At 39.9% G+C, this 23,625-nt stretch overlaps 1 protein-coding gene across 5 annotated transcripts in view; it reads right to left on the bottom strand.

Moving 5' to 3' along the window:
- The window catches only part of ASAP2 (ArfGAP with SH3 domain, ankyrin repeat and PH domain 2), an 84,203-nt gene extending 60,794 nt beyond the window's left edge, over positions 1 to 23,409 (bottom strand). For all 5 annotated transcript variants that reach the window (XM_039715672.1, XM_039715673.1, XM_039715675.1 and 2 more), the window contains exons 1-3: positions 22,856 to 23,409; positions 4,201 to 4,273; positions 204 to 349 (exon numbers count right to left, since the gene is read on the bottom strand). In XM_039715672.1, coding sequence (XP_039571606.1) covers positions 204 to 349; positions 4,201 to 4,273; positions 22,856 to 22,981 — 345 coding nt within the window. In that variant the 5' untranslated portion in view covers positions 22,982 to 23,409. The remainder of the gene's footprint in view (positions 1 to 203; positions 350 to 4,200; positions 4,274 to 22,855) is intronic.
- Positions 23,410 to 23,625: the final 216 nt, after the last annotated feature.

Genomic DNA, 23,625 nt, shown 5'->3' with positions numbered 1-23,625 from the left:
TTTTATGATTTCTTTGGTTTGATTTGAGTTTGGACTTCTGCAAGGGGAAAACCTAGCACATGAGATATTTTCATAAGCTGAGAATTTTTTAAAAACAGTGGTTGCTAAAACATAAATTATCTTCAATATGAAGAGCTGTTATAATTCCAAAATACAGCCTTTGGCTTTAAAATTCCAACAGGTTTTTCTTAAGTAATTCTTACCAAATTTTTGAAGAGTGCAGTTAATTCCTTTGTAAACACAGAAAATTTTAAAAACGCTGTTCCCAAATCTGGGTCATCCCTGCAAACACAGTTGCCACCAAACTTCTCCAGTGCTTGTGTATACTGTTCTTCATTTTCCACATGAGCTTCAAAAAGAGCAAAACACGAAGATATCATCATCAGATAAAAGGTTACTGAAATCACAATTTATGGGGGTTTAAAAAAAAAAGCTTTCCAGAGTTATTGTTAAAAATGTTTACTTGATACAAAAACCAGTCATTATTTACACTTTAACACTGATATGCCAGAAGTATGACATACCTCACTCATTCTGGTTTGCATGTACCTATTCACATGTAAAAATGACAATGTGCCAAGACAAGACAAACATCTCACATCCTAGAAAGACACAGAAATAATACTTCTGCACCATATACAGAGACATCACAACAACTCCCAACTCCTATAATGAACTTTTAGATTTTAATCTTTATTAACACTTCCTTATTTTAACTGCGTGCTATTATGTTCTACTATGTGCTGAAAAAGAAGCAGAGGAGCTAAAGTGTGCTGGATCTCTACCACAGAAGGCAAGAAATCAAATATTCTTGGGTCATCCTAGGAAAAAGGACTACAAAACACGTTACAGAGGACAAAACCATATCTATGTTAGTTCTCCAGTTTCAGGGCAGCATATCCTAGCAATCTGCATTTACCACAGGCCAGGTCAGTTCTGAAAGCAGTTCTGGTTCATGACAACCAGATTCCCTTCTGAGACAACAAAACCAGAAGCTCTGCCCCAGAAGACATCCAGTGGTCCTGGGCTGCACCAGGACAATTAATGCAGCACACATCTAACATCAATGTTCAGAAAGCTTTGAGCTGCACATGTTGGGGGTTATTCAGCCCAGGGCACGAGAGGAAAACTAGGCATAAAATAAACTCGAATATAAAGGAAATCTGAGAGTCTTAACTACTTTGCCCAAGTGATTTACTCCTAGGTCACCAGGTTACTTGCCTATATAGACAGGCATAAAAAGTCCCTTTGTCAAAAGTCAATTTGACCTGTGGAAGAAAACAGAAAGTTTTTCTGAACTCAAGTTTAGTGACCATGTCATGCTTGAGCATGTGGACAAAGCACACAAAGTTGGCACCTGAGAAAGCTAACATTGCCTATTTCTTATTCTAGCTGTAGACAATTTCTAAAGCTTCAAAGGAAGTCAGGGGGGAAAAAAACTCCACACCCTAGAAAACAAATTATGCATTAATAAGGACAAAGACTGTCTTGTTCATTATATGAGACTAGCATAAACCCTGAAGATTATTTAGAGAGGATTAATCTGTTTAAACAAGCAATGATTCTGTTTCATTTCAAGCCCATTTTTACACATAAACACACTTAATATCCAAAGTATTTTTGATATAATGTCCTTTTCCAAATTTAAGTGAATTGGTTATATAACCTGTTCAATAAACTTATCATGCTCCAGACTAAAAACAAACCTGTCTCTTCATGTGTCCTATCTGGAACACCATTCAAGAACTTTATTTCTCAAACAGCTACAAATTTTATAATTTCCAATATATGAAACTAAAACCCTGTGCTGTAGTGGTATAACACTATGTAATTAAAGACTGACATAATGTACAGAATGGGTATTAACACAAACAGCATTAATTCTAAAAGTCTTTAACTTGAGCACTTGAATTTGCAGCCTGTGACAGATAGTTTGCAGATAGCTATTAAATTTAAAAACTGAGTATTAGCACTGAAAGTTACTTATTTTCCTCAGCATCAACAGCAAGGGCTGAGCACTCACCAAAATTTTTGCTGTAGCATGAAGTAAGGATGCTCAACTAATTCTATTGTGTGACATATATACACCTGAACAAGCTTCCAATGAACTGGCACAGGCAGCAAAAATGAGCATGTGGCAGGTCACAGCTCCTTTAGATCTCACATCTACCCAGTAAGGTGAATTATTTCCACACTGTTTCTGCATTTTTGCTGCTTCCTGCATCCAGCTTAGCTTAGATGAACCCAGGTGAGAGAAGAGGTCAAGCCACAATTCCTACAGCAAAAAGAGAAAGGAGCCCCTGCATGAAAGCAAGGTGAAAAGGCTGCTACCATTAAGTGTTATGGCTAGATGTGCAACCATAGCTGAGCCATGCTGACTTTTTACCTTAGGAAACAAGCACAGCACCCATTCCACATGGCATCCCCAGGAGTCTTCTATTCCCCACCATCCTGGGGACTGTTCTTCTGGATTCTGAGACATTCCCCAGAATGCTGATGGTAGTTTATTGCAGCAGTACTATTAACTGAGCTGGTACCCCTCAAATGCTTCTGAAGAACACAAAAAGCTACTTTTCCAATGGAATTCTCCAAAATACTCTTCCTGTTCTATGGTGTTTCCTGACAAATTGTAAAAATTTGTCTACAAATAAAAGGTATGAAATCAAAAAAAGAAATCTGATCCAATTTTGAAGGTTTAGAGGCTTTCTTTAAGTAAAAACCCAAGCTATGTACAAATTGGGAGTCACTATGTAAGCCTTAATAAAAAAGACAAAACATGAAAAAAAGACAAACCAATATTTTATTATAACATTATTAACTATTTAGGGAACCTATGCTAAAAATCTAGTCGCTGTGCTCTTCTGAGCATAGGACCATGGGGTTTGTTTTGTTAAAAGAAACCCCAGGGGCTGACAAGTGGCTTGGTTAGTGATGTTTCTGCTGGGGGAAGATAAAAGCCTCCAAACCTTTCTTGTCAAGATTGTGTGGGCAGCACAAATTTAAAATGTGGGCAAGGTGCTGATTTTATGCAAAGACTAGTGATTTGCTACAATGCTCTAACAGGTACTCTGATTATGAGGCATAGTCTAGCACTCTAGAATAAAATTTTTTAAAAACTCAACAGCCAAAAAAAAAAAAAAACAGCCAAGCAAGAAAAAGAAGAGAAGAAAGGATGGCAAATCAGTGAAACAGCTCCTGATGAATCTTAAACTGAACCCTCCACAATCCAAAGATAACAGCTTTATTACATTCGACAAGGAACTTCCTTTCAATTACTGGAGATGAATTATACCACAACAGCAGTTCTTGTTCTAACCTTGTCTGAACACCAACATGGCCACAAGTTCTGTCAGGTATTGGTGGCTCTCCAAGGTTGACAGGCCAATCTATTTCGCACTTAATATAGGTTTTGTTAGCTCTAATTGCTATGGACTGCACAGTGAGAACAAAAGCCAAACAAATGCCATTTCTTATCCACAAAAACAAATGCTATTTCTTATTCACAAAATGCTGCTGATCCACAAAAACAAAAGCTTCAAATATTTTTTCACAGAAGATAAACATACACAATTCTAAGAGATTGGCATACATTTAAAAATGCATGCAGCAATAGTTCTTTATATTTTATACAGCATTGTATGAAAAATATCTGACTTTTTACATCATGACAACAAAAAGTTGCAGCTCATCAGCTCCCTCTTGTCATGAAGTTCTCAACATACATAAGTGGAAGCCACCAGGGAGACTGAGGTTTCACAAGGCTGTAGAGCCAATGTAGCTTCTTATTGCAGCCAAAGAGTAATTTCACCCCCCCACCGCCTTGATGGCCCTACCACTTCAGGTGCTCATCTAATCCCACTTAAGTTGATCTCACTGCATATGCGGCTTTATACAAGCTTAAAAACTCATCTAGGGATCTGCCAAGCAGCAGGCGTGACAGAAGGAGCAGGGAGCCCACACCCAGTGGAAAGAGGAGAGCACAGCTTCACCACTCAGTACCAGCACAGCAGCAAGAGAGGTTCAGCTACCCCACAACACCTCATCCCTACTGAAGTCATGCTCAAACAGCTAGTTCAAGATTGCCATTTAAAATGCACATATTTCTCTTCTCAGAGTTACCTCTTTCTGATTCAGTATGACATCTGACTGTTTAAACCTTCTATTTTTACCAATACAAACTAACAGGAATTATGTACTTACCCAGACCAGATAAGTTTATGGCTTTGACAGATTTCTTCATTTTGTAGAGAACAGTTCGGTCAACATCCAGAGCCTAAAAAAAGAGAAAAATGTAATAATGGATTGTCCTTTGGTAAATTTCTACCCTGGAAACCTGCTGTAGTTACAACTATTGCATAGTTAGCTTTATTTCCATAATTAATAAATTACTTGCTATTTGCTTCCACCCCCATCCATACAACCTATTCTGTCCCCTTGCCCGAAAAACACCCCCTCCATCTTTGGCTGGGGACCAGCATCATGTAAACTCAGCAGGAAACAATTTACACAGTATCATCTTTCCATGCTGAATTATTAAAGAACCTTGAAACAGTTTTCACCCATCATATATTCTGATGTTGCTGAAGAAAGGAGACATATCACTTCCTTAGGCAGAATATTGAAAATGGAATTTAATTTCAGTTTTCCTGGATAATTTAGTTAATTGCTTTCTCAACTATTTGAACTTTCTGTTATGCTGAGCAAAATAAATCGCATATCTCTCAAATATCATTCACACAGTTTATCTAGGCTAAGCTTTCCCCAACACTATATAAAATTCAAGTTTAAATCTTGCCCAGAATGCTCAAGCACTTACAATCAATTTGTTTCAAAGAAAGAAGTAAAAGCAGGTAATCATTTTGCTTACTGAAGTGAAATATGAGCATACTCAAAAATGGAGAATTGTTCCAGAAGGGAGAAGCAGAATTATGGTTATACAAATTATTTTTTTTTAAAGTTGTGAAACTTGAAGAAAATATATGTTCCAGAGATGGGGTATCTTTAAAGCCCACTGAAAAACAATACTGAACACTACAAAATGTATTATGCCAAGAGCTGTTTAGCATGATACATGATAAAGCAAAGAAAACCTAACAAATTAATTCCAGTTTTCATTCAAAACATTTCAATGAATTGCAGCAGCTACACATCTGACAAACCATTGTTTTATGCAGAAAAGTCAGCTCCTAGGACTCTATCCAATTATTTTAACACAGTGAATGCAAAAAGAAATATTAAGCCCCCTGATTCTGGGTATATTCTTAAACTGAATCTATTTAGACCACAAATAGCTGAACAAAACCTTCACAGCATTCCATGGAAACCAACAATTCAGACCATGCCTTAACATTAATGGTTACAGTCTCATGGTACTGCTATATCCATTGGAGGTTTCACCTCCAGCATCTTTATAGTTCACATCTGAAACACATGAGGAGGAAAAGTGCACAGGCCTTTTCACCTGGAATTCTGAAGTACAGAGGAAGGGGAAAATAAAACAATCTAAGCAAGCCCATAAAAGCCATGCCAGATCTGTTCACCCTCTTCAGCAATTTGAATTCCATCTACTACAACAAGTCTGTATCTAGTGTGATCTCCAAGGTTAGATTAGTCACCTGTTTGGATGGGAGTACATGAAGTGAATTCCCTCATTGTATATTCAGTGATTTCTAAAAATAACCTTGGAAGAACACCCTCCAACCAGCTGAATACAGAGGAATTATTTCATTGATGACTGCATCAAAGGGCAATCATCCTCTTGGAGTAGAAGCAAAAGGAATGTCTCCAACTACAAGCAATATAAGCAACAGTCCAAAGAGAAGGCTGACAGCCAGAGACTTAAAACTTACAAATTCAATTCTCAGCCAAGTCTTAGATTTGTGTGTGCAACTGAGAAAATTTAAATCTCTGCACCTTCCTTTGTGGAAGATAATTCTTAAGGAAGAAAAATGTCAGAAGGATACATGCATGGGATTAATTGTATTCCTGTGGTCAGGGATCCAGACAGATGGATTGTGAATCTATGGATTCACAAAATCCTCTGGCCCAAGACTGCCTCAGTCAGAAAGCACAAACTCCCAGCAAGGAAAAAACCTCAAATCTGCTTCCTCAACTAAAGTCATCATTTTGGTTTGAAATGTCTCTCAACCAACTTCCACTTTCACCAGGATCAGGCAGCAGAGGAACAAACCCACAAGGCACAGAGTCCAACAGAAATGGCAGCTAATGCCCCTAATGCACCAGTGACAACTCAAGCATCAACCTATTCCACACAGCTGGTCCACATAAAAATTAAAAACAAAGGATAATGGGGAAAATATCCCACTGACAGCACCAAGGACAACACAACAAGCAAAACCTAAAACAGTGCTGAAACTGTACAGGTCAGGCTTTCTTGGGTCCTCTCTTCATCCCCTGCCTGTCTTTTCAGCTGTGTCAGTGCAAAGCTGTACCTGAACCTTAACAAACTGTTACTAGAAATTAGGGGGGAAAATCAGTTCTGGAAAGCTTTCCAAACAGGAAACAAAGGATAACAAATATCTAGCCATTTGAAGAGGGACCTGGATACATTTATGAAATAGAATTACTATGTTTCCAACTGTGGTAATAGAACTACACTTGCTGTTGCAGGAAGTTTTGTCAATTCCTCCCTTCCTTGGTGCAATCTTCTCGTAGTGTGTGACATTTAAGAGTGCCTATGTGTGCCTACAATGGGCAAAATACTGAAAAGCTTTGCATCTTTAATACTGTATTTCACTGTTGCTTACAGACCAAAAAAAAAAATAGAGAGGAAGACTTTGCCTTTGTTTAATCGAGCAGCATTGGTGTTTATTCACATCTAGTGTTTCAAAGGAGTCATTTCAGGACAAAACATGAAAATGTCAGCTCCTTGTCTTTAGTGTTGTTCCTCATATTTCCTTGTCCTTTTCTTTGTCCACATTTTAGTACTGGGAAATCAGCTCAAATCCAGCTGTAGCTTCACGACAGTTCACATTTCTAAGCTTCTGCTTATTTCATAAATACACACACACTGTACCAATGCACACACATGCACCAAAATGCACCCTAATAAAACTTCTTGGTGCATTCTCAGTAGTTTCAGGAGTAGGACATTTTAAAATGTTTTTGGATGTTGCATATACTAGTGTTTCTTTTTATTCACTTAAAAATGCCCAGTAAACTCCTGAACCAGAAGAAAAGTGTATTCTTTTGTATTCCACATGGTGGGATCACTTTGTCCTCTCAGGTAATGTTTCTAGTTTTACCTCAAAAAACTCTGTTGTAAGACTGCTTATTTTAGCATCTGTTTCAGCACAACTGAGACTATGAGGCCATATAAATAATTTTCAGTCACATTCAGCTTCAGTGATGAGCACTCACACTGCTCTATTGTTAAAATCAGTAAATATAGCTTAGACTTGGGGGGGAGGGGGGCAGGGGAAATTCTCTACAGTACATAAGACAAGAAGTCACATTATTGTGGAAGTGGTGTTATGCATGTGAACTGGAATAGAAGCTCCAAAGTGACCTTCTTGAGTGTGTCCTTGTCTGTGCAATCTTTTTTCCAAATACAGTATTTATGTCTTCTGTTCATTTACTTTCACGTGATTTCTGATGGCAATCTGATGAAACCACTTTTAAGGTAAATTACTTTCTAGTCAGAAGTCTACTAGGGAGAGGAACAAGCATATCACAATCAAAGGTAGATTCTCAAAGGAACACAGGACAGAGGACTCAAGCTACCATTGATAAGTAGCAAAGTTTTTTTCCACATGTAGGAACAAGGTCCAGTTTCACTTGCCAAAGGCCAATTTCCATTTTCCCTGCTTCAAAGGTTTTTACTTTGAACGGTAAAATGTGTCAACTAATTAGAACCAAATCCATCTTACCAGGAAGAAATCAGTCTAAGATTACTGAAACATCCTAAAATGTTATTCTACATCCTACTCCGTATGCTTCATTCTAATTATTATTATTATTATTATTAATAGTTCTGCTTAAGTCTGTTTCACATTGTCTAGACAGATTTAAGCCCACTAGGATTTGCAATTTTCAAACATTTAATTATGCTGCTCCCCCCCAAAAAACTCAGAAAATAAAAAGACTGGCATCAATCCCCAAATCTATAATGTCTAAATAGATCTGTGCAATATAGATGGCTGGCATAAAAGATGAATGTATTATTTGCTGTTTTAGGTGGAGAGAGAAGAAACAACTGTTCTATTATTAGCATATTTAACTGGGGAAGGAAAAAAAGCAGGAAGACAGAAACTCAGAAACTGAACATCCCAGAGATGATTTTGGCACCTTTTACAGAGCCAAAGGGTACGGGGAAAACCAGGGCAGTAGCAGCAGAAGTGGAGAGTCCCCAGGCTCTAGTGGTTCATTAAACATCTTTTGTGCCAAACATACAGCAGAAGTCTGTGTCTTTATCTCATACAAGTGTCCTCACACCAGTGTCTTTTTTCTTTGTGGCCCAGAATATAATTAATTATCTGTGAAGGAATAGAAAAACAGCCATGCTGGATCAGATCAACACTGCATTTAACCTGATATCCTCTATCAGGAGCAGCCAACAGCAGATGTTCGGGGCAGCCAGCAAGGAAAAGCACGTACACATCCTTCCCCAGGATAATCTCCCAGTTTCCAGTAATGAGTTTAAAAACAAAAGACTGAGATACACTCAACCATAAACACTACATAACCCAACAGGCTATTCTCAAGAGAAACAAGAAGCCCAAACTTTCTCATTCCATTTTCTCAAGGGAAAGAAAAAAAACTAAACCTGACAGCATAGCATGGGAAGTAGGGACGGAGGAAGAGGAAGGAGCTGGCCATCACCTTTACTTTACTTTGCATTTAAAACAGTTCAAAATCTCTAACACATTCCTTCCTTCTTACCCACAGCAGCTTCCTTTTGGAAAGTGTAAAAGTAACTATTTCATATTTTCACCTATTTGGATGGGGTTTTGCTGAAAGTAGTCATAGAACTGGATTTGAATTTGAGGAAAGTCTCAAGATTACCATTTTGTAAAATAAATGCTGGGAAGTACTGCTAAAGCAGTAAAAAAATTTTGGGAAACAAATCTTGTATCATTAGAAAAATTATCCTGGAGTCAGGAACCTACGTGTTCTTCTCTATACTGAGCATCTAACTGACAAATATACAAAAAAAAATATTAACACACTGATATTTGATCTATTATACACAGTTATCTTAACACTATTTCTTTAAAACAAAATCAGATCTCACTCTTAATTTTAGCAATTTGCTTTAAAACATTGATCTTCTCAACAGTCATAAATCCTGCACTTCATCCATTCCAGTGTTTCAGAATAATGCCAGAGGCTGCTGCAGATGCTGAACACATATAGGAACACCCTTCCCAAAAACAAAAGGGCACAAGAAGAAACTTGGTCAGTTAAGGAAAAGAGAGGCAATCAAGTAGTTATTGTAGAGACAGCAGAACAAGACAAGGTTCTTGTGCCTCACTGGACTGGTCTTGTTTAAAAATTAACAACAGCAAATTTTTTATCCTTGTATCCAGGAACCACAATAGTTTGGCTTTCCTCCTGTATCTTTACAGGCAATCTGATATTTGCTGTAATTAATCCTTGCTGACTCAAAAGATCAGAGATATCCACAGACATTCTGTCTCAGCGTGTTATTTTTCTACTAGAAATGAACTGTCAACACTGCTGGCTTCAATCCACTTTTCTGTTACAGAAGGTGGTAAAAAAACTTCCCAAATTATGTTATCCCTCTTTAGAATCCTCTTTCCATTCTCCTACTCTTATATCATTTCCTCCTTCAATGTATTAGTTTCTTTTCTAAACCCTCTCCAGTTTCCTCCCACTGATCACCTTGCACATTTGCAGAGGAACTGATACAAAGGGTGGAAAAAAACCCTTACAGGCATAGTCTGGGGCAAGGCATTGTAGCTTCTGAATGGATCTTAGGACAACAGTAATTTAAAGACACTTTAATTTGGGGCAATTACTTTACTTGGAGCAGTAGCTATGTGAAAATGTAGCTATGACAGTTCATTTGTATAAATGAGCTCTTTGCTGTGAGATCTGTCAGCTAAATAGACTGAAGGTTCAGAGACAAACCTGCAAAAAAAGGACAGAGTTTATTGCAGAATAATCTCTGAAAGGTCCCTTTCCACAAAAGCATTATTTCTCCAGCATCTGGGTTCGTGGTTCTTGAGGGCCCAATGCCAAGACAATCTGTTGAAACAAGCACTGGTGTATTTGGCAGAAGAATGTAGTAAACTCTTGAGCTAAGGCTATGCATGCTGGAAAAAAGTAACACTAATGTGCTTTGGGAAATGAATACGTGAAAGTGCAAGGTAATTCTGCTGCAAACGTAAATGATGGGAGAATTTGGCACTGCTCTATGTTGTGTATAAAACCAGACCTGAGCATGGCTTTGTACAATGCATTTATTAAAACAAAGAAGGGATGCCTAAAAACTAGAATTCTTTAACAGACTACTTCTGTCAGAAGAGAAATCCCAAATTAGAAGTTCAGAGATACAAAATACTACACCATTAATAAGTCACTAAATGAGACTGTTCCACACTACACAAAACAGGTGCTGTATCTGTGTATTAACCGATTTCCACAGGCCTCCCTCACTACAAAAAGTTAGAAATGCAACAGATACTTAACTAGGAAACAGACATCAAGCATTTTTGTAAAATAAAATCTCATGCTTAGAGAAAGAATGGAAGCTGCTTATGCCAACTATTTCTCCAGGACACATCCACCTCCTGCATTAACCAATTTTTACACTGAGAAATATACTTTCCTTCTCCAACACTGCAGCTATCTGCTTTCAAAGACAAGATGACTGGACTTTAAATACACATCTCATAAGCAACGTAACAGATTATCCACTTAATCTTTACAGTTGCTCATTTATAAACAGAGGGGATGCAAAATAAACTCCCTTATTTAATATTTAATTGTTGTTTATTTTTTCAGTTGCAGTAGCCAATTCTTGATATCCATCTCCATTTATTTAATATTACAGGCTTCAACATCCTAATATATATCACCGTGTAAAATAAAGTAACATAGGCAACAGGATCAAATTTCCAGGGATGATTGTCTTAAATGGACCAGTAAGATTTACCAACCTTTACCCATGACAAAATTCTCTGGCCCTCACCCTGCAAGAGACTTTTTTCTAGCTTCATGTTTTTGCATTTCTGTCTGCTGTCAGCATCCATGGTTGGAGTCCAGCTGTTGGAAAAGGCTGATCCTTACACTGTATCATTCAAGAGCATTATGATGAGCTGGCTGATGGGATTTTCCTTTTGCAGATTTTTTAAATTCAGGAACTCTTTTCCCCAGCATTAAATCTTTTTAGACACCATCAGAAGCAACAAGAATTAATCTTTGCAGAACATAATGCCCTTTCATTCTGCATGTGATAAGCTTTCTGAAAAGAGAATTTTTAGTTATTTATGGGAGCAATTAACAAACCAAAACACTTTCCAGGTACTCAAAAGTTTCCATATTAGTGGTCTAATTTGGTATTTGTAGTCTTCCAAACCTCCACTTGAACCAGGCAGACACTCCTGTTACAATCTCTAGAAAACAACGAAAAATAAAGTTACATTCCCCCTGTGTATGATGCACTTACTCTATACTAAAAATGAGAACCTTTGCAGTGTGTGCACAGATCAGCTGGATGCCATAAACTGATCTGTCCCTCCACATCCAACACACCTCTGACTTTTTCTTCTTTAGGTTTCTAATAATTCTAGGAACAAGAAACTAGCCTAGAAAAGAGTCTACAGCAACACAGCAAAATTGAACTTCAGTCTTAACAGGCCTCTGAGAGCTTCTTAACAGAAATAAATAATAAACCGGTGTCACAAACATCTCTGGCAGACACATACACACTACACTCTGAAAGGGAATAGAAGGCACACAAACTCTGTCTAGTTTATGATACACCTGAAGCTCTAAGGATGCCATATTCCCACAACAAAGAATGGCAGAGGTATCTAGAGGGGACTTCAGGAGAGTAAGACAAATCACCTCAAATGAACCAACCATTCCCAGGGACATACAGAACCAGCTGTCAAAATAAGGTTCATGAGAGGTAAAGCAGCACATTGGACATCATCTCCCTATTATCAGGGCAGAAATTTATTAACAGCATCTACCTATAATACTAAAGGTATATTATTATAACACATAAAATCCAGTCAAATTGTATAACTTATTTTCTTTTGAAACATTATAAAATTATTTCTGTTCTATAGTGGCTTTCAGACTTCAGCCTGTGATTTGCACTCCAATTTCAGAGATTTTGAAAATCTCTGCATGGTCTCAGTATCAATACTTAAATGAAAGAATGTATCTGAACTGTCATTCATTTTAAGTACTTAACACAGAAATCACAGGACACTATAACAATCTTGAAAATAATGATCTTAAATTCTACTGGAATTTCAGCAGCTTTAAGTATAACTAAAATTAACAATTCAGACATTCCTGTCACTAGAGCCAGCTGCCTCAATGTGTAAGTGAATCTTAAAGTAATGCAATTATTAGTGCACCAAACAGTAGAGATACAACATTCATTTACATAATATTGATGCAAAAATAAAAGCTTTATCCCCAGAGTGGACTTTGCCAAAATAATGAGAGAGTTCTTGTCATGGAAGGTATCTATAGAATGGAACAGGTGGTACTTCCCTGTATCATCAATTTAGATTAGGAAGGTAAATTCATACACAACTGTTACCTAAGACAAAACACTACATAAGACAAAGAATTTCTGTAATTAAAATTGAAACAATTTAGAGAAGACAAGCATGTCCAGTTACGTTCTGTCCAGAACATGTCCAGTTACATGTCCAGAAGCATGTCCAGTTATGTTCAGTCCAGAACTTCTGTTGTTCTTAAATGAAATAGGAAAGAGCTACGGAATCAACTGATTGAAGCAAGAGACAAATGCCTGAATGTCTATGTAGCCAAGCACCGTGTGTCCCTGCACCAGTGCCACATCCACATCGCCTGGCGGACAGGGAAGGCAGTGGCAAACATGTTCCACCCCTAGAACAGACTGGGCTGGAAATGCTTATGTGAAAAGCTTATCATCTATATCCAGACCATTTAAGCAACAGAAGAGAGTGAACTAAGCAGAAGAATGAATGAAATCAAACAAAAAGCAGCTTAGAAAAGATTTACTACTTCATTGCTTCTTCAAAGCTATTCTCATCAGCACAATCAGCATCTAGTCTACATGGAGCTCAGAGTGTAGGAGGACTCTGCTGGCATTTTTTCTATTGCTGTGTAACATACACCTACAGTGCTGGAAAATAAACAAATAATTAAAAACACATGCTTTGCAAAACTCCATACTGCATGTTTTACACGTGACTATGGAGCAGGGGTTCTGTGTTTGCAAATACTAAGGAAATTTCTACTCCTATTGCAATAGCCAAACAATAATCCTGGTTGATTGAAGGAGCTTAAAATGATTACTTCATGCATTTGTTTCTGAGTTGACTTCCCTAGAATACAGCCTAAAATTCCTTGAAATTGCATATTCTAGGAAAGAAATCTTTCATTAACAATGAACAGAAATCATAAAACATAAGAAAATAATCCGTAAGAACATCCACATCCCTTCACTACAACATTCCCCTCCTATATGCTTTTTAGATGTAGTACAAAGCTTTCAGGAACGTGGAAGTAGTTTGTTCAGCTCTAATCACTTCAGCTGTTTTGATGTATCCACACACATACTTAGCATAATGCCTAGACAGAATTACAGATTTCAGGCTAGAACTACATTGATAATCTGATCTTTAATCAGGGCTAGCTGAGGGGTCCACAAACAGCAGATGGTTCTGAACACCACACTGCTCCACGACAACAAGGAGCAGTTTCAGCCTTCTCTCTCAGTTCTCTATTTCTTCTTGGTATAACAAGTCAGATGCTAGAAGTTATATTATAGCTTTTTTCATGTTAACTTTTACAGCCACCTCTTAAAGAATACACTCCAAAGAAACACACTTCACTGCACAATATGTCACTTACGTAGTAAATATTTTTGTGAAGCAGAGTTCACACACACAAAGAAACACATTTTTCAAATTCTGTCCAACACCTACTCACTTGAAAACAAAGCCTACTACTAGAGATGAAAAGTACTGAATCACACCACCCAAGCTAATTTCCTGCAAAGCACCATTGCTCATAAGAAAAAGCCTATTCAGTTACAATACTGTATCTTGGTTCCTCCATCAATAAATTCTTCCCATTAAGGTAAATTATTTTCTCCTTCTGTATAAAATTGAGATATGTATAATATCTCATAAAGTCTGCATAATTCTTGATTACATCCCATTTTCTGAGGGACTTACAGAACTCTTCTTCCATTCCTAAACTACACAGTAGGATATAGCTGAGATCACCATTATTCCCTGCCCTCCACCACTACCCCTTCCCTATATTCCTGCCCACCTCCTTGCTACACTGATCCTTTTCACAGTAGCCCTGCCCCCACGTTCTCAGGCCTGTTTTCATCCTGCTTCCTGTGAACACTGCCACACTGCCTCTTCCTCTGCAGTTCCTGTCAATTCCAATTTCTCTGAACTTCCTCAGACTTCTGATGCATTTTCTTATCCCCTCCTTAACGCTTCTCCCCAAGTGGCAATTCCTGACCTTTCAATTCCTCGTATGCCATCACAGTACTTCTGCTTCTGAATAACTCCCTCAATCTCTCAATTTGTTTTTAGTTCAAATTTCCTTTTCCTGTTCTTCACATTTGACTGATCTCCATGTTACCTCTTAAACATTTCAGGTGCCCATTACTTTGTGAGTCTTCCCTTTCTTATGTTACCATTTTTTGTTACTTCCCAGCCAAATTTACTTGACCACTTAATCTCTAGATTGATATAAACTTCAGAAAAGAAGTCTAGATTTAGTCAAAACAAAAGAAGCTTGTGGTCACCTTAATCACAGAAAATCTTATCTCTAATACTAAAACTCTTTGAGCTGGTATCTGTCCCCACCAAGAGCAGATACACACACAGTAAGCATTTTGCACACAGAACTGCTTAAGCTTCGTGCTAACAAACGTGAGACTGGGTGGGGAAAAGGCTACCAAAAAAAACCCCAAAAACCAGAAGTTCTGCCTTCAATTTGCAATAAAGTTAATAGTTACCAACTTCAAACTTCTGCTTGTACCATAACCAGAACTACATATTCCAGCTGGGTTAAAGAAAAAAAAAAATCTGTCTCAGTTAAAATGGACCAAAGGAGAGATTTCAACGCTAGATAAAAACTGGGTATAACCACTTTGTACAGCTTTACAAGTATGGTTCTCAGTAATTCTCATTTCACATTAGCAGCTTCCAGCACTGCTGGAAGAGTAAATAAGGAGATACACAATTTCTCCTATTGTGAACCTCTTGCACATTTGACTATGCTACAAATGTGAAAGGACCGTCTTCTTGAATAGCAGTGGTAATTGCTGTAAATGTTTTTAGAATGTTTTTCAAGCATTTCTGGAAGGAAGAGGGGAACCAGTACTTGCTTGCCACTCATCCAGGAACACTTAGAGTAAAAACACCTCTCCCCAGTTTAATTGTCATAGTCTGCATTTCTGCATTCATTGCAATTTTTTTTAGATGTAAATATTTCTCCTCTTCTCTCCATCTCTGCCTTTTTAGCCCTCTGATCAGATATCAAGCTAGTCTTCAGAGGATTTGTCAGAAATATATGCTAGTTACCATCTTAGTTCTTTCAGGATCCTGGGAAATAAGTCAACCAGCCCCAACAAACTGAGTGCTTTAAGCTCAGTTTTGTTTATTGCCTTGCTTACTTGTATCTCTATTCTTGCCATCTCCCACACCTTGAACTCAAAAATTGCAGCATAGCACTTGTTTAGATTTGGCAGTACCTACATTATTTTTAATACTACTACATTCTAAGTGCATATTATGTCTTCTTTTTCACCTTGCAATTCTATGTGCTTAAAAGTGTTTTTGTTTTCTTTATTGCCTCCTGTCATTCCTAAAGAAACTTGACCTTTGCAAATTTGTCTTTTATCTTTACACATATTCTTTAAAACAAAACCTTCCTCTGAATATCTGTTTTTTCACATGTCTGACAGGCTCAGACAATTTGTGACATTCTTCCTGGGGTGTTTCAAGTCTGTAGATTTGCCCATAATTTTCCCCTTTCCTGGAATATTTAATGGACATTTTTCAGGCTTTAGTATATGCACTCTTTAGTTCTATTGACCTCACCAGCTCTCAATGATTTTTTCACTATATATATATATGTGTGTGTGTGTGTGTGTGTTTTGCTTTTAATTTCTTTGCTTTGCTTTTAGTACATAATTAATTCAGCCCCTACTATTCAATAAACACTTCACTTGTTTCCACAACTTGATTCCTTCCTTTAAACCAGTGATTCTCACATTAGCCCCTCCAGCTTCTGTTTCCTTGTATAAAAGTCAGCATCTTGGCTTGCTCTGACAGATGCCTGACTATAACATGACTTCTTCCCTCTCTAGCAGCTTCATAAAGGAAAAAAAGATTTATTTGGAGACAGCAAGGGCTGAGAACAAGCGAAGGCTCTTGCCACCAGCCCACCCATGAGAGTCATTTCATCCCAGCATGAAGCCCACCTGAGGTTCAACCATTGCTCCAGTACCTTGGACAGGGCTGGGCCAAGGCAGGGACCTCCACAAGGATAGGACAAAGCACCAATAATTGCTGTAGCAATGGAGTTTCAAGAAATCAAGAAAGATAAGGAGACTATGAACATTTCAAAAGCATAGAGAAGCTTGATAGCCAAGACAAGAAAGGGAAGAGTCAGCCTAAACAAGGCTAGAGTCAACTTTTGTGGAGCTTTAAGTGGAAAGGATGTTTCTGGGATCCTGGAGCAGACAGATCGTGTGGGCTGTCTAGAGCGAGGCTCAGGTGCAGTGCTGGAGCTCACACAGGGAATGGCTGTATGTAATACATGCATACATGGAAAGTGAATATTATAAAACAATCATAGATTTAGGAGTTGAACTAAGTGTTTGATAACCACTATTCCAAGGCATATGAATTAAAAGACAGCACTTCACAGTGGTTCAGTTACTGACACACTACACTAGTCAGGCGCACCAAGTTTTCTTGCATTTCTCCATCTCTATTCATCAGCCAGATTCACTTGACATGTGGACTCTAAGAACTCTGGAGCAGGGATTAGGCTTTTGTCCTGTGACTTTGCAATGCCTTTCAGAATAAAGGCTTCACCTTTATTCACCTTTACCTGAGATTGCTGCATATTATGGTATACAGAAAACAACATGAAGAGGAAGTGAAGGCTAAGCAGAAGTAGCCACTTTCTACATCACTGTCTTCTAGCATCAGCATGAGGTACACTAGATTCAGATAAAATGGCTCTGAAAAATACACCAACATTATGGAAAACTCAAAACACAAAACCCCAATTAGTAAAATACTTCAGAAAGATAGATATTTTTCTTTATAAATCTGTATTTTTCATTCATGCTCCTAGGAGGAATGGGAGTATTTGGTAATGTGAAGCAGATTCAAAATGCACTAAGGTAAAGTGCACAGAAATGTTTTTTTGTGGTTTGACATTGTTTTAACTGACTGCATGTTGTTGTTAAATATTTAAAGTTGAAACTGGCTATCTGAAAATATGCACAAAGCTCCAGCTGAAGCCGTTCAGTTTAGCTCCTGTATTTCTGCCATTTTCATCCTCTATATTCCTCTCAAAAAGAAAACAATTCCCACACTCCTTTTGAAATCATCATGCCTTTTGTGTTATAATGACTTTTCCAGAAATCTCTGGATGCTGATGACAGAGAATCTTGATTCCAGAAAAGAACACAAAAAAACCATTTTAAACTACATGTATTTGTGGAAATGTATTTAGTAATGAGATAAGAAAACTGTGCAGATATGTTCTACTAAAGAGCATGCCATAGCGGGCATAAAGATATATTTTATTAAAAAGAAATATATAAGACACCACACTAAATTTCCCAAAATGAACAATAGTTATATGACACTTCCTACTGCTTCTCAAACTATATAGAACCACTGTCTTCAAGTAACTTTGAAATGCAAGGCACAATCAGCAACTATAGGAAAACAGAATCCAGTCCTATGAATGTAGCAAGCAAAAAGTAAATATACAGGTGTATCCATGTATCCAGAGTCACATTCCCCCACCCTATGAAGCTGTTTTTATATCTCCCCCCCTTGTTAGCTTTGCAGAACCAAAATGCAGAAGAGCATGCTACAGAATTGTACCATACAAGAGGGAATCAAATTTAATAAGCATCGATCCCTTACACCACTCCAAGCCAGCTGAAAACTGTGGATTGCCTTAGGTGGTAAGAAGATGTTGCCATTTCTGATAGAAAATTGCATTATAAATGACAGTGAGGAAGAAAAGGATTTGATACAGGAATGACATGCTACATTTGTAGGAGTAGTAATTGGGAAAAAAAAATCTTTGAAAGTGTAAAATAACAGAATTATTGAGGTATAATCATCATGGAATGGGACCTACAAAACAAAGGCAAGAGAGACCTGAAATTACAAGTTATGTCTTTAACATTAATTCCTCAGCCTTTACAAAAAAATCCTTGAGAGTGGTTTTTAATTAGACTGTAAGCAATTGAAATCCATTTCTATCCAGAGACCTAAAACCATCTTTGGTACCACCACACTGTTTCTTTGGTTGTACACTCTACATATTTCCCCCACGTTTGTTCTCTCTACTTTTTAGGACACATTTATTCCAGTGGCAAATGCCACTGTGATGTGGAAGTGTTCCAGTAACCTATCAAACTTCTCTTGGTGCTTCCATTCTCCTCCCTTCACAGGGAAATCTGTGCATGCAGGGAAGTTTAAGTAGGTGGGTAAATTTTGTACCTCAATGCTGACTTGGATGGAAATGTCTTCAGCACAGGGACTGTCTGCTACTCTCTGTTGACATATTACTCTGCAAAACTGCTCCCTATCCTAGTTACTTGGTCCAGCACTGGATCCCAATAAACAGTCAGAACAGAAATATGGGCTTCACTTCCACTCTTTATTGTACAGCTTAATTCATGCTTCAAAAAAAAAAAAAAGTGGCACAATTAGATTCTAGTCATTCAATTACTCTTTAAACTAATTTCTGAAAATCTTTAAAATGATCACAGTTACTAGAACCACTTTGCAGGTTTCATTACAATTTAGGGACTATTTTATTTAACTTACAGCACATAAAAGAGAGAAGCATGTGCTCTAAGTAACAGCAGTACTGAAACCAGATATTTAAGCATTCATAGTTTAAGAATGGTCACCACAAATTTTTAGATCCTGTTACCTTTAGTAGAAACAGACAATTAAAAAGGCTGCAGTTCTCAGACCAGATTACTGATTTCAGCAACCCCTCCCCCAATCATGTGACCATGCTCTGCACTCTGTCAATTAAAACTTATTTAATCTTAGTCACTGTCACATTTGTAAAGATTAAACAATAACCTGTAAGGACCTGTGACATATTGCTCACTAATAATTTTGTTTCAGAAGATGCTAAATATTCCCAGCGTTTTGCTAAGCAACATCCTAATCTGAGAACAATGAAGAAATTCTATGATTCCTTTTCCTTTGAAATCACTTTGTGTTCCACAACCATGACTTCCCCAATCCCTCTTCCACTACTGAGAGCAAATAAACAGATTCAGCCAAGAATCAGATGCTCTTTCTGCAAGTGTTTGAACAGGCACCAGCTCCCAAACTGCAATGCAGGTGTTTCTGGTGATCTGAAAAGCCATGATCCATGGTCTGTAATCAGTGTATATAATCATATAAAACAGTAAAACTGAAAGTATTTTCAACTGGTACTAAGAATCAACCATATTGTGAAACTGACAGAGGTCAGTTAATCCAAATTCAGATTTAAGGCAATACCACTGCCCACAAAGATATACAGATAAATTATACACTCTTAATTGTCCAACATCTTATTGACTTGCTCACTTAACAAGACCCTTCCACTCCACCACGGAAAGCTTCATTAACTAAACTTTTGAGACACTATTAGATACCTACTAATTAACAAAGACAGAACTACAAAACTAGTAGTCAGCAATGTTAAGTGCAAAAGACATCCCAACGGGATGTGAAAACATATCTGTGTTTGCAGACAGTTGAGCTCAGGCTAACAAGTGACAGCAGCCCCCCCTCCTGTGCTTCTGCACTGCCCCCCCAGCTCCCAGGGGAGCAGCAGGCTTGGGAGCCTGGAGCTGGCTTCATGCAGGCACTTGGATACCCCATTCCACAGCCATATTTTCTGGGAGCAGCAGTAAAGAGACATCCTCTAAGTATCAGTATTAACCACTTAATTTGTTGATTTAATAAATGTATACAATAGCCTGGGAAGTAAAAATGTGTCTTCAGTGAATAAACTAGCTCTTACAGTCACTTGTTCAAACCAGTGCATACACAAAGTCAGCAGTCAGCCAGTTTCAACTTACCTATTAACTGCTTTAAAGTAACACATTCCCTCAATCATACACAGCCAGACTTCCCAGTTCCCAGGACTACACTGCTTGCTGCAAGAGAGCAGTGTGCTCTGCAAATCAATGCTTCACACTACCAGTGCCACTGGAAATGCACAGGTTCTTTGTATTCCCTGAACACTTTTAGTTACATTCTTTAATAAGCTTCAGTTCATAACAAGCTGATGAACTACTTCTTGCCCAGCCTCCCAGAAAAAAGTTGCTGAGCCTTGACTTCTCTATTACACAACTTATAGACAGCTTTTTATCCAAGAATCACATTTAACCTGAAAAACCAGGCACGTCATGGACCTGAGTATTTCCAAATCAAAGAAGTCCAAGTCTGAAAAAAAAATTTTACCATTTTGAAACTATGAAAATATATTTGTTGTTCTTGACAAATCACAGAGAAAAAGATTCAGTAGTCATTTCCACACATGCTTTCAGACAGCAGCACAAACAGGCAGGAACTGCTGATATTTTGCCAGAAGTGCCAGATAGATCAATACTATTAACAACTACTGCCAGTGTCTGCAACCTCTCACCTCCTGCCTTGCAAACTTTACTAGGCTCATTGTTTATCATCATTATTACTACAGATAATTTTGTACTAAACTAGCAGACAGCATCTAACACCAGAAATATGCAGATACAAAGAAGGATTTAACATTCTGATTGAATTCCATTAAAAATCAAACACCAATCCACTAAATTCAACTTAGAGAAAAAACAATTTTCAGAACTGCAATAAAAATCTCTAAATCTCACAAAACTGCTTTTGACACAAATGCTTATACCAACTTGGATCTTGTATTAATCAATTATTAACCACTTCTACCTTGCAATTAAAATTATTCATTACTATAAATATTCAGGAAGAGGTTGTCTTTGTTACAGAATTGTTGATCTTAAGACTATCGGGTTAATAAAGCATAATTAAATCCAGGCATTTAAGTGCAAGCTTGCAGGGCAGAAAATTACCTCAGGAACAAGATTATTTTGAATTCAACTCCTTGCTTTAGTGGTTTTGGGAACTGGCAAAACAGGAAAATCCTGAAAAGGGTGTTTAAACACCTAACCTGGGTTTTGTTCACTTAAGACACGTTAATAATCCATTGCTAGTGGCAGTTCTTTTGAAAGAAGGGACATCAACAACTGACAAGGTTATTTTTGCTGAAGAGGCTCTTTTTAAAATATATGCTTACTGCAAAACAAATCAACTAAACACACACTGTAAGAACTGATGTAACAGGTAGATGGAGCAAATTAATCTGCAGCACAAGTAAGATTCCCCCCTCCTACAAGTTACTTCAGAGAAGCTGCTAGGGGAGTCAAGATACACAGACGCTTCTCATTTCATTGTGTGTGTATGACTGGGATGTGGAATGTGCTCTCACTGTGTTCAGACCTGTCCCAGATTTCCCTCTGATTTGAAACAGGAGGGAAAAGAGCCTCCCTCTCCCGAGTGCTGGCAGACATCCCCGTGGGAGGGAGGCTGGGCTCTCACCATCAGGTCCAACGGCACGTTCCGAGTATCTTTAAAGACAGAAAAACAGCCGGCTCTCGGCGAGACAAAAGCGGCTCACGCCAGGCTCCGCAGCCCGGCTGTCCCGGCGCGGGCAGGGAAGAGGGAGCTCGGGATCCCGACCCGAAGAGCGGGCACGGCCCTGAGGGCGCGGATCCCCAGGGAAGGCTGCCTTAAACCGTATGGCCGGGGGAAGTGCGTTTAAATTTCTGTGTGCGGGAAATGGAAAGCGGATTAAATCCCACCTGTGCCCGGAGGCAGGCAGGCACACACTCAGGGAAAGGACAAACAGGGAAAGCTGAAGCCCCACACGGCAGCTGGCGAGACCAAGGCGGTTCAGGTATCGATGTGAAGGAAAGGGGCTGACGGAGGAGACTGCGGAGTTCAAGTTCCAGCCCCCCTCCCCCGCATGTACGAGGAAAGCGGGCGGAACCGCCCAGGTCGGGGCTCCTCGGGCGTCAGGAGGCGCGAGAAGCGACGGCTCGGGCTCCCCCAGCTGAGCGCGGCGGACGACCCTGCCCGCCGTGCGCTGAGGGGCGGGCGGAACGTGAGCCCCGCGGGCCGGGGGAGCTGCGCCCCGGCCCTTCCCCCCTCTTTTTCTTTCCCCTCTCCACTCGGGCGAGCCCCATTTCCATTTCCTCGAAGCGGCAGCCGAGGGCGCTGCTCGGGGCCGGGCGGGAGAGGGAGCGGCAGGAGCCAGCGCCGGTAGCGCCTTGTTCTCTGCAGCCAGGCCAGAGAGGGCTGCGCGCCCCGCGCCCCACGCCCGGGCTCACCTCCTCGATGGCCGCCACCGTGTTCCTGCACTGGGCCATCCGGGTGGTGAAGTTGGAGGCGGTGGGTGACTTGTAATCCTCATTGGTCTCGGACACGAATTCCGACACGGAGATCTGGTCCGGCATGGCGGGGCGGGGATGAGCGAGGGGAGGGAGGGGGAAAGCAGGCGGCTCCAGGGGCAGGGAGGGGAGGGCGTAGGGGGGGCTCCCCCTCACATCGCTCGGCAACCGGCGGCGGCGGCAGCGCCCTCCTCGCAGCCCCGCTGTCTGGAGCGGTGTTGTTCCTCAGCCGCCACACAAGGAAATTCCCCGCACCCACACTCCTCCTCCTGCTCCTCCCGCGCGGTCACGCAGCACCGGGGGCCGGGCACACGCCCAGCCGCGGGAGCTGCCTGCACACCCCGCCCTCCCGGTCGCTTTCCCCCTCTCGCTTTTCCTCCTCCTCCTTCGCTCCCTCACACGCTCGCGGAGCGGGGGCGCGGCCGCGCGACCCCCGGCAGCGCCCGGAGCGGACCTGCCGCCGTGCACTCGCCACCCGCGCCCGCCCTGAGAAGATGGCGGCCCCCTCCCTCTTTCCCTCCCTCAGTCCGTCCTCCCGAGCCCCGAGGGGAGAGGAGGTGGCAGGCGCCGGCTGGGTAATCCCAGCGACAGGCAGGACGAATCCAGCCGTGTGGTTCTGGTAGTGTTTAACAACAAAAACCCAAGGGCAGGGGAAGGTGAGGTGCCGTGCCTGCCTGGCAGGAGGAGGAACAGGTTGAAGCCCACAGGAC

Source organism: Passer montanus, unplaced genomic scaffold, assembly GCF_014805655.1.
Source record: "Passer montanus isolate IOZ18808 unplaced genomic scaffold, ASM1480565v1 scaffold34, whole genome shotgun sequence".
Classification (NCBI taxonomy): Eukaryota; Metazoa; Chordata; class Aves; order Passeriformes; family Passeridae; genus Passer; species Passer montanus.
The sequence above is the reverse complement of the archived record's forward strand: the minus strand, read 5'-3'. Positions and strand labels throughout refer to the sequence as shown.